Source organism: Carcharodon carcharias, chromosome 31, assembly GCF_017639515.1.
Source record: "Carcharodon carcharias isolate sCarCar2 chromosome 31, sCarCar2.pri, whole genome shotgun sequence".
NCBI lineage: Eukaryota > Metazoa > Chordata > Chondrichthyes > Lamniformes > Lamnidae > Carcharodon > Carcharodon carcharias.
In genome coordinates, this window is record NC_054497.1 from 15,322,994 (window position 1) to 15,333,036 (window position 10,043).

The 10,043-nt window shown below is 52.2% G+C and overlaps 1 protein-coding gene across 1 annotated transcript in view; it reads left to right on the plus strand.

Annotated features, from left to right (window-relative positions):
• The window catches only part of LOC121271768 (dentin sialophosphoprotein-like), a 28,055-nt gene extending 18,298 nt beyond the window's left edge, over positions 1–9,757 (plus strand). The window contains exon 5 of the mRNA XM_041178021.1: positions 9,493–9,757. Coding sequence (XP_041033955.1) covers positions 9,493–9,527 — 35 coding nt within the window. The 3' untranslated portion in view covers positions 9,528–9,757. The remainder of the gene's footprint in view (positions 1–9,492) is intronic.
• Positions 9,758–10,043: the final 286 nt, after the last annotated feature.

A 10,043-nucleotide genomic window follows, 5' to 3' on the forward strand; every position in this document is an offset into this window, starting at 1 on the left:
CTGACTCTAACCCCACACTGACCCTAAACCTCGCACTGACCCCAACCCCACACAGACCCTAAACCCCACACTGACCCTAAACCCACACTGACCCAAACCCCACACTGACCCTAACCCCCACACTGACCCTAAACCACACACTGATCCTAACCCCAGACTGACCCTAAACCCACACTGACCCTAAACCCCACACTGACCCTAACCCCACACTGACCCTAACCCCACACTGACCCTAAACCCCACACTGACCCTAACCTCACACTGACCCTAACCCCAACCCCACACTGACCCTAACCCCACACAGACCCTAACCCAAACCTCACACTGACCTTAACCCCACACTGACCCTAAACCCCACACTGACATTAACCCCACACTGACCCTAACCCCAACCCCACAATGACCCAAACCCCACACTGACCCTAAACCTCACACTGACCCAAACCCCACACTGACCCTAATCCCACACTGATCCTAACCCTAACCCCCACACTGACCCTAACCCCACACTGACAGTAAATCCACACTGACCCTAAACCCCATACTGACCATAAACCCCACACTGACCCTAAACCCCACACTGACCCAAAATCCCACACTGACCCTAACCCCACACTGACCCAAAATTCCACATTGATCCTAACCCTACACTGACCCTAAACCCCACACTGACCCTAACCCCACGCTGACCCTAACCCCACACTGACCCAAAACACCACACTGACCCTAAATCCACACTGACCCTAACCCCACACTGACCCTAAACCCCACACTGACCCCAACCCAACACTGACCCAAAACCCCACACTGACCCTAACCCCACACTGTCCCTAAATCCACACTGACCCTAACCCCACACTGACCCTAACTGATCCTAACCAAAGACAGAGCCCAACTCCAGACTGACCCTAACCCTGGACTGACCCTAACCCCAGAATGACCCTAACCCAGGACTGACCCTAACCCCAGACTGACCCTAACCCCAGACTGACTCTAACCCCCAGAATGACCCTAACCCAGACTGGCCCTACCCCCATACTGACACACATGCCAGTCTTGGAGGGTGTTGGGGTTGGAGAAGATTACAGAGATCAGCAGAGGCCAAAGCCATGGAGAGTATTTGAAAACTAGGATGAAAACTTTAAAATCAAGGCATTGCTGGGCTTTGAGCCAGTGTAGGTGAGTGAGCACAGGGGCGAAGAGGGAATGGAGCTCATCAGGGGAAGGGTTGGAGTTAGGGTTAGGGTTTCGTTTAGGATGCGAGTTAGTTTACAGAAAGTATTAGTGTTAGGGTTAGTTTACAGAGTTAGGGTTAGGATTAGTTTACAGAGTTAGGGTTAGGGTTAGTTTACAGAGTTAGGGTTAGGGTTAGGGTTAGGGTTAGGGTTAGGGTTCGGATTAGGGTTCGGGTTAGGGTTTGGGTTAGTTTACAGAAAGCATTAGGATTAGGGTTAAGGTTAGGGTGAGGGCTAGCGTTAGCATTAAGGATAGGGTTGGTTTACAGAGTTAGGGTTAGGGTTTGGGTTTGGGTTAGGATTAGGGTTTGGGTTAGGGTTCGGGTTAGGGTTAGGGTTTGGGTTAGTTTACAGAAAGCATTAGGATTAGGGTTAGGGTTAGGGTGGGGGCTAGTGTTAGCATTAAGGATAGGGTTGGTTTACAGCGTTAGCGTTAGGGTTAGGGTTCGGGTTAGGATTAGGGTTAGGGCTAGAGTTAGCATTAAGGTTAGGGTTAGTTTACAGAGTTAGGGTTAGGATTAGGGTTCAGGTTAAGGTTAGGGTTAGGTCTAGAGTTAGGGTTTGGGCTAGGCTTAGTTTACAGAAAGCAGTATTTCCAACGGGAGAATGGGAACTTGGAGGAAGTGAGGAGAACATTGGAAGAATCGAGTCTGGAGCTAACAAACACACGGAAATGTTTCACGCCCTATCTTCCCCAGCCTGTCTCATTATATATTAACGGCTGTGAAATGCGCTGTTTCCATGACAGGCGAACTCTCATTCACCCGCTCACCATCACCCTGCTGTTACATCACGCCGGCCGCCAGCTCTAAAAGGCAGCCGGCAGCAAAGTGCTCATCGCCACCAACTTACCACCACAGCGCAGGAGACATGGCCAGCAAAGGCAAAAAAGGACTGCAGCACCCCCCACTTCAACGAGGGGTCCCTCGAGCGACTGCTGGATGCCTCTACCCCTGCTCTGGCCGTAGGATGGGTAACAACGTCACCAACCTGGCTCGGGAGACGATGGCAGCGGTGGTCAGTGCGAGCCTTCTGCAGAGGAAAACAGCCACCCAGTGCCACATAAGGATGAACAATCTCCTCCGTTCCCCAGGGTAACTCGCTCTTCTCATCACTCTCAACTCACACACTCACAAACCCATCACACACCCTCAGGACCCTCACTCACTGCTGGTTCAAGGGACGTCGCCATTCACTCTCTCACACTCACCGTCATTATCCTCATCCTGTCCATGGGATCACTCACCACCCACACAGGCCAGGGATACTTATCATCTGGCCCGGCAGGAGTCCTGATACACTCTCTCCATCTCTATCCATGCAGGACAAACTGGCACACAACAAGAGGGAGAGGTCGCAGGCTGGTGGAGGAATACCTGAAATCAAGGTCCTCACGGACTTTGAAAACAGAGCCATCCAGCTGGCCGGTGATGACCGGGACTGGTCCTGTGCTGGTGGTGTGGTCGGCGCTGCTCTACCAAGTGAGGGTCCAGCAGTGCAACATCCATCAGACAACCCATGCTGTGAGTGATGTGTCCTCTTTCACAGGCCACTGCCAGGCACTAATTATCTCTCCTTGCTTCCGCAGGCACATCTGGGAAACAGCCAACGGAGTCCATGACCCAGGGCCTCCAATCAAGCCCCAAAGAAATCTGTGAAGAGGAATCTGGAGGCATCTGTGAAGTCCCATCATAGCTCTCACCCACACCCTCCACCAGCGCAGAGACACTCACCTCGGTGGGATCTAGCTTTAAGGTAGCCTCGGGATCACAATCTGGTGAGCACATCGCACTGTCTGATCCACAGCAGGTGGTGACAGGGACTTCCCAGATCCCCAACACTCGGAGGACTGCTGGAGGCCAGAAGTTTGCTGAGTCTGAGTCAGATGAGGAGCCTCTGGACTTGGTCAAGTCACAGTTGCTGGAGCTGCAAAGACAAGCTCGGGAACATTAGGAAGGGATGTCCGCTGCACTCCTCAGATTGCAAAGCATGATGGAAGAGTCCATCTGCCTTTACTCTGAGGTGATAGCACCAGCATGCCAACACACTGAGCTCAACACTGGTAGGATGGCAGCCACCATGGAGACCTTGGTCCAGAATGTCGCTCCTGCACGGGCTTAACTCCATTGCTGATGCCATAGTTGGCCTCATGAGAGGGGTGCTGGACAGCTCGATCTCACTCCAGCTACCCCTTCCACTCATGGAGTCAGCCAGGGGCCCTCAAGCACTGTAGGGAGGTGAATCAGCAGGTGCACACTCCGGGTCCATCCACCCAGGTGACTCTGGGATTGACCGGCCCATTTGACTCCCCTCTTCCTGTGACCTTCACAGATCCAGCTCCACAGGCCGAGGGGGGTGCCACTGCCACACAGCAGGACCCTGAAAGCAGCCCGGGGCCCTCAGGCCTCAGCCCTCCAGAGGACGCCTGCCAAGGTCACCACAGACAGGGTGTCGCAGTCAGCAAGGCTGCATCCACCTCTGCTATGGATGTCCGGGGAGCACCATGACGTAGGAGCAGGGTTAGGAAAGTTAAGAAGATATAACTCTTTTGGAGTTAAACAATTAAACTAAATGAACAAAGTAAGGGATAAAATAAACACACCCCCTAAGTCAGGTCAGCTGTAAAACTAAGGACAAAGTTTAAAGGAAACACAAACATTAAGCTAAAATGTGATTAAAGGGGTCAATAAAACACCCCAGTCCCTGCGGTGCCCACCGAGCATGGAAAGCCTCGAGAGTGCCAGCAGACACCGCATGCTCCCTCTCCAGGGACACCCGGCCGCGAACGTAGCCGCGGAAGAGGGACAAACATTTGGGCGGGACTCCCCCCTCGATTGCCCACCGCCTGGACCTGTTAATGGCCAACTTGGCCAGGCCCAGGAGCAGGTTCACGAGGAGGTCCTCCTCCTTCCCGACCCCCTTCCGCACCGGGTGTCCATAGATCAGGAGCGTGGGGCTGAAGTGCAAACAAAACATTAATAAAAGGTTTTTAAATAACTGAAAAGGGAGGGCAGCCTTCAACACCCTATGTATACATGGTCCACGGACTCCACAAGACCACAAAAAGGGCAGGTGTCCTGGGAGTCCGTGAACCGACACATTCTCCGATTATAGGGGACTGCTGCATGCAACACCCTCCAACCCAGGTCCCCGATAGAAAGGGGGAGGACACCTCCGTAGAGGGCCTCCCATTGGGGGCCTCCGCCGCCGGACGGTAACAAGGCACATCAGGGCGTGTCCGGGCGACGGACAAGGGCGAGAAAATGGAAGATGTGCAGCAGCAGTCCGTACAGAAGGCTCCTCCGCGTCGTGCCAAATGGCACAGAGGGCATGTCCCCGAGGCGGCTCATATTGCAGGGCACCAGCACCCGAGGGAGGGTTCGGGACTTGGGGCCAATGTGGAATTCCATCCAAACGGGGGAACGTTCAGCAGGAAGACCACCGTGCACCTGGGTCACCTCGAGACCCAAAATAACGTCGGGTCCGAGCACGACTGTCCTTAGGTCTCGGATGGCATCGGCTGTGACCTGGACACTCACAGACGCGCCAATTCCTGCGGGAGCATCCAGCCCAATCCTCCACCACCCAGCACGTCCCCGATCCTGGTCACCCCTGCAGCCACAGCCCTCCTCTCTGCCAACCACTGAAAAGGATGTCTCCCTGCCTGTGGCTCCTTGTTCTGATGAGCAGTGTTTTTGTCACCCAGATGTGAAATCTTTCTGCACAAGATAAAGGCAGGTGTCTCAGTCCAGGGCCTCTTCCCTGTGTCTGTGCAGCCTTCAGACCACAGTGATGATCAGCTGTGTGAGGCTATCACACTCTCTGGAAACATTACTGATGCCTGCTCCTCGGTGGTGCTGGTCATTGCTGTCAGAATGTAGTGAGCAGGCGCCACAGAGTTCTCTCACTCTCTCTGTGCTCTCAGCACCTTTAAGGTGGGGCTGGCCCCCATCACACCAGTGATGCTGTGCTCCAGCTCCTGAACGGTGGAGGTTTTGAAGGCGGACACAGAATCAGCTGCGTCTAAAGTTCCATGGCTGCGTCTTTGAAATGGCCCTGATCGCGGAGCACAAACAAGCTGCCTCGGCCAGACAGGAGTCAGACATTCTCAGAGACTATGTGAAGATCTATGGAGTGTCCTCACTGCATGTTGTCATCATCCTCCTGTGATCAAGAGACTATTAGGGTCTCCACAGGAGCATTCTCACAGAGGGTATTGGAGCTGAGATAAGCCAGACTGGAGTCAAACATTCACAACTGCGATGTGAGGATCTATGGGGTCACCTCAGGTCATCATCATCCTCCATGAATCTGGCAGCTATGAGGGCCTCCCTAGTGTGCCTGCCTCGTCTGGTCAGTGTGAGAGCCTCATCCCCGTCATCGTCATCACTGAAGACCTCCTCACCCTCATCCCCGTCAGCGTGCTCCTCATCCGAGGAGACCTCCAGCTCCTCCATCTCTTCGTCTGCTGTCTTCTCTCCCCGTTGCGGTGTAAAGGGTGCAGCAGACGACGATGAGGTGTGACACCCTCTGCGGACTGTATTGCAGGGCTCCACCAGACCGGTCCAGGCACCAGAACTGCAGCTTCAGCATCCTGATGATTTGCTCTCCCAAGTTGCGAGCTGCATCGTGAGCCTCATTATACCGTCACTCTGCAGTCTGAGGCCGCCGCACAGGTATCATCAGCCACGGCCTCTGTGGGTGGCCCTTGTCCCCAAGGAGCCAACCCTACAGCCTCTGTGAACCCTGGAAGACTCCAGGGACCTGTGAGCGACTCAGGGTAAAGGCGTTGTGCACAATCTCTGGAAACTGTGTGCAGACCTGCAGGATGTGTTTCTGGTGGTCGGATACCAGCTGCACGTTCAGTTGCGGTTGATGAAGTCCATCGAGTGTAGCGATGGAGACCCGAGCACCACGAGTGCAGTCAACCACATCCTGCACTTGTGGGAATCCCGAGATCAGGGCGAATCCAATGGCCCTTGCATCCTGGCTGTCCCGGTCCCGAGCGAAATGCACAAAGTTGTTGCCATGGAGCAGATGGCGTCCATGACCTCATGGATGCATTTGTGGGTGGCAGATTGTGAAATCACACAGAGGTCACCTGTGGAGCCCTGAAAGGAGCCACTGGCATAGAAATTGAGCACCACAGTCACTTTCACAGCCACTGGATGCCCTGCATATCCTCTTGGTGCAAGTCCTGCAATAAATGGCAGATGTGAGTCACCAGCTCCCTAGACATGTGCAGATGTTGATGACACTGGTTCTCAGTCATCTGCAAGAATGACAAGCGGCGTCTATAGACCCTGGGTGTCGCTAGGCGCTGACCATCCACGGCTCACTGTCACTCCTGGGCAGTGTGTGCGGGAGCCCCTGCTGCTCCTTCTTCACGAGGTAGCTGCTCCTGCCTTTGTGCGGCCACAAGCCTCAGTCGCTCTCTCCTCGTCTCCTATGGTCTCTGTAGGCCATCAGGCACACAGCTAGGTCAACAGGATCCATGATCCTGATGTGGTCCTCCTGCAGCATGAAGGAGAGACGTGGTTATCATGGCTGTACTTAGCACCTTCCCTGGCCCAGTGTGACTGCCCCTTAATGCTTCCCGGAGAGTGCTGGTCACCCCTCGGATGGCCAGAGATGAGTGCACTGCATGGCTGCCCTGTCAACCCGCGACATGGGAGACACAGGTCCAAACCGGGATGCTGAGATTGCAAGGGGCTGTGAGCACCTCCAGCAGTGACTGCTCCATGGCCAGTGTTAGCGATGAGATTGTACAACGTGTGCAGTCCAACTGCTCCACGGTCCATGAGGAGCCCGACCCCACTCATATTGTGGCTGCGCCTGATCTGCCTCAGTTGCAGAGGCCTGGTCAGTTTATACAGGTGTCTCTGCAGCGCAGCCACACGCCTCGCTTACCCTGCCCCCTAACCTGTGCAGGGGATGCACCGCCCGGGCAGCACTTGCCCCTGGACACCCCCCGCCCCTCACCAGTTGCCTCCGGGGCCAGGATCAGTAACCACACCCCCCCAGCCCCCGGAGCCCTGAGACCTGTAAACAATGGGTGAGTTGTGGAAGACGCTGCTGCTCACTCACCCCAAAGTGAAGCCGTCAAGTGCACGGTGCCTGTGCACTGTTGTGAAACACGTTGCCGTGCTTTTCCGCTGATGTGGACAATCGACATGATGGATGTTGGGTGGGGGGGTGTGGGGGGTTTGTGGGTGGTGAGGCCTGAGCCAGGATGTGAGGAGAGTGGAGTTGGGCAATTTGGCCGTGAGCATGTCCAAGCCTCTAGTGAAATGGTAAATTGAGGCCTCCTGTGTCCCCAGTGTTGTTCACTCTGAGAATCATCTCAAAATGAACAAAGAGGGAACTTCGAGGTACGGTTTTCACACACAGGGTTATTAGAACAGGGAATTTGTTACCACAAGACGCATTCAAACCCAACTTGGATAAGGATTTGAAAAGAAATATAAAAAGATTTGGGTAAAGGGTGAGACTGGGACGGACTGTACAGTTCTAGTTGAAAGTCCAAGCACCAGAAGAGGCACGATGGATCGAATGGCCTCCCTCTGTTCTGTAATTTCAATGATTTTAATTACCATTGTGTGAAAGAAAGAGTTGGGCTTGATTGTGATGCCTAAAGTAATTGAATAGCAGTATATGTGCATGAAGAATGGTATTTGGGGACTGTGACCTGCGCAGGACCTTCAACTTGGGGAGTTGACACCAGGAAAAAAATTAGGGGGGGGAGGGGGTGGTGCAGAATTTTAAAATCTGTTTGAAGATGAAAAGTGTGAAAACAGAGGTTTCTGATGTCAGGCTCAGAAAGGATAAGAACATTCTCCAAAATCTCCAGTCTGAAATGAGAAACTAATGTCTCTCCATCACTCCCCATCCTTTTAACTTACCCACACTCTCACTCCTTGATTTCCTAAATTCAGCACTCACTGTGTGAAAGGTTTTATCTGTGTTTGTCCAGCCAGAGTTAATTCCTGAACTCAGAGATATTATCACAGATCAATTTATTGATCCCCTGAATCTCCTTTCCATTAACCAGTCCTGGGCTCCGTCCCTCCACGACTCAGGTGCTTTAATTTGGGGATCAGTTTGAACATCTTATTAGCCCAACCAAACAATCAAACTCTGCTCTGACAGGGTCATTAAAAAATTTACCACCCTCTGTATAGTCTTCATAAAAATCTTCCAGCCACCATCATGAGGATTCTGTTTGTATAGCCTGACTGAAAAAAGGTTTGGATCTACCTGGGGAGAGACTGGAATTAGTCAGAAAGCAGCTGCTCATCTTTAGGGACTTCACACATCTGAGGCGGAAGATTCAAATCTAAAATATAAGAATTGATGTTGTACAGGAGGGAGAGAGAGAGCAAGAGTGAGAGAGAGAAAGAGAGAGAGAGAACGAGAGAGAGAGAGAGAGCTGGAAAGTGAGGAGTTAAATGGAAAAACCTGGTAAAATTAAACCTGATTCTAACTTTCTTCACCTGACTCTGGTCCATCTGCCTCGACCTCTGGCTGGTGTCTGGCTGGTGTCTGCCTGGTGTCTGGCTGTGTCCAGTTGTTCATTCTTCTCGCCTGCAATTCAAGAAGATCAAATCTCCAAATTTAAGTGTGAAGGGAAATCACAGAAAGAGTTGTGGAAATCAGGAACACTCTCCTCCCAAAGGCCATGGATGCTGGGAGCTAGTTGGAGCTTTCAAAACTCTGACTGACAGCTTTTTGTTGATGAGGGTATCTAGGGATATGAGGCAAAGGTGTTGAGTAAATTAAGTTGGGATACATTCGGGTCCTCAATACAGATTTCCTACATCACAACAGTGACAACTGGCTGGAAAAGGGCATCCTGAGGTCATGAAAGGCGCTATAAAGATGCAAGTTCTTTCTTTAATCAGATGGCAGGGAAGGCTCGAGGGGCTGAATGGCCTCCTCTTGTTCCTGATGTTCCTATATCGTATTTAAATCACAATAACCAATCTACCTGTGCTGATAGATAAAGAACAGTATTCCCTACAGGGAGAATATTTGATGGAAATGTGCAGGATTTCAGTGCTTGTTGCTTTGGGAATATCCTGGTTCTCCCCAGCTTCAGAAATGGATCAGGTTCTGCTGCTTTGTAAATTACGTGTGAACCCTTTCCTGCCCATTGGTCCTGACACTGGTCCCTGGCATCTCCTCCACCCCTGTGCACTTTCTCTTAATTTCCTGGCTCACCAGAACTAAATTAATTTCTGCTTTCCTCTTCTTCCAGAAAAATCAGCAAAGAAATCGAATGGCAAGAACTGAGAAATGGTGAACGGTGAGAAACCAGCCAAAAGGTTGTTGTTTCTGATCATCTCAGCCCCTGTGTGCAGTTGTTAATAGTCTGTGGTTGTTGTATTAAGCAGCAGGTTTCCCATGTTTACTGTTTATGCTTCATCCCGAATGTGTCTGTCCATTCTGAGAGTGTGACAACCCCTGTCCAATATTATGGTAATTTTGTCTGTGTAAAATACAATAAATCGATGTCTGTGTGATCTGGTGACCCTGCTTTTATTTTCTGTAAACTCCTCATCATTCTCAGTTACATTCACTCCTCCCCACCCACCCACACCCGAGGTCACTAATTCTTCTGGATCCATTAGACCCGGAGACTGGAAGAACACAACCCCCCCCCCTTAAATAGGGTTTATCTCCAAGCGGTGAGGGGAGGGAATGGGATAGAAATGGAAAGAGTCAGGTGGGGTGGGGTGGGGGGGTGGGGGGGAGTTGGGGGATGGGGGGAGGTCAGGGGACTGGGGGAGTCGGGGGTGGGGGAGCCGG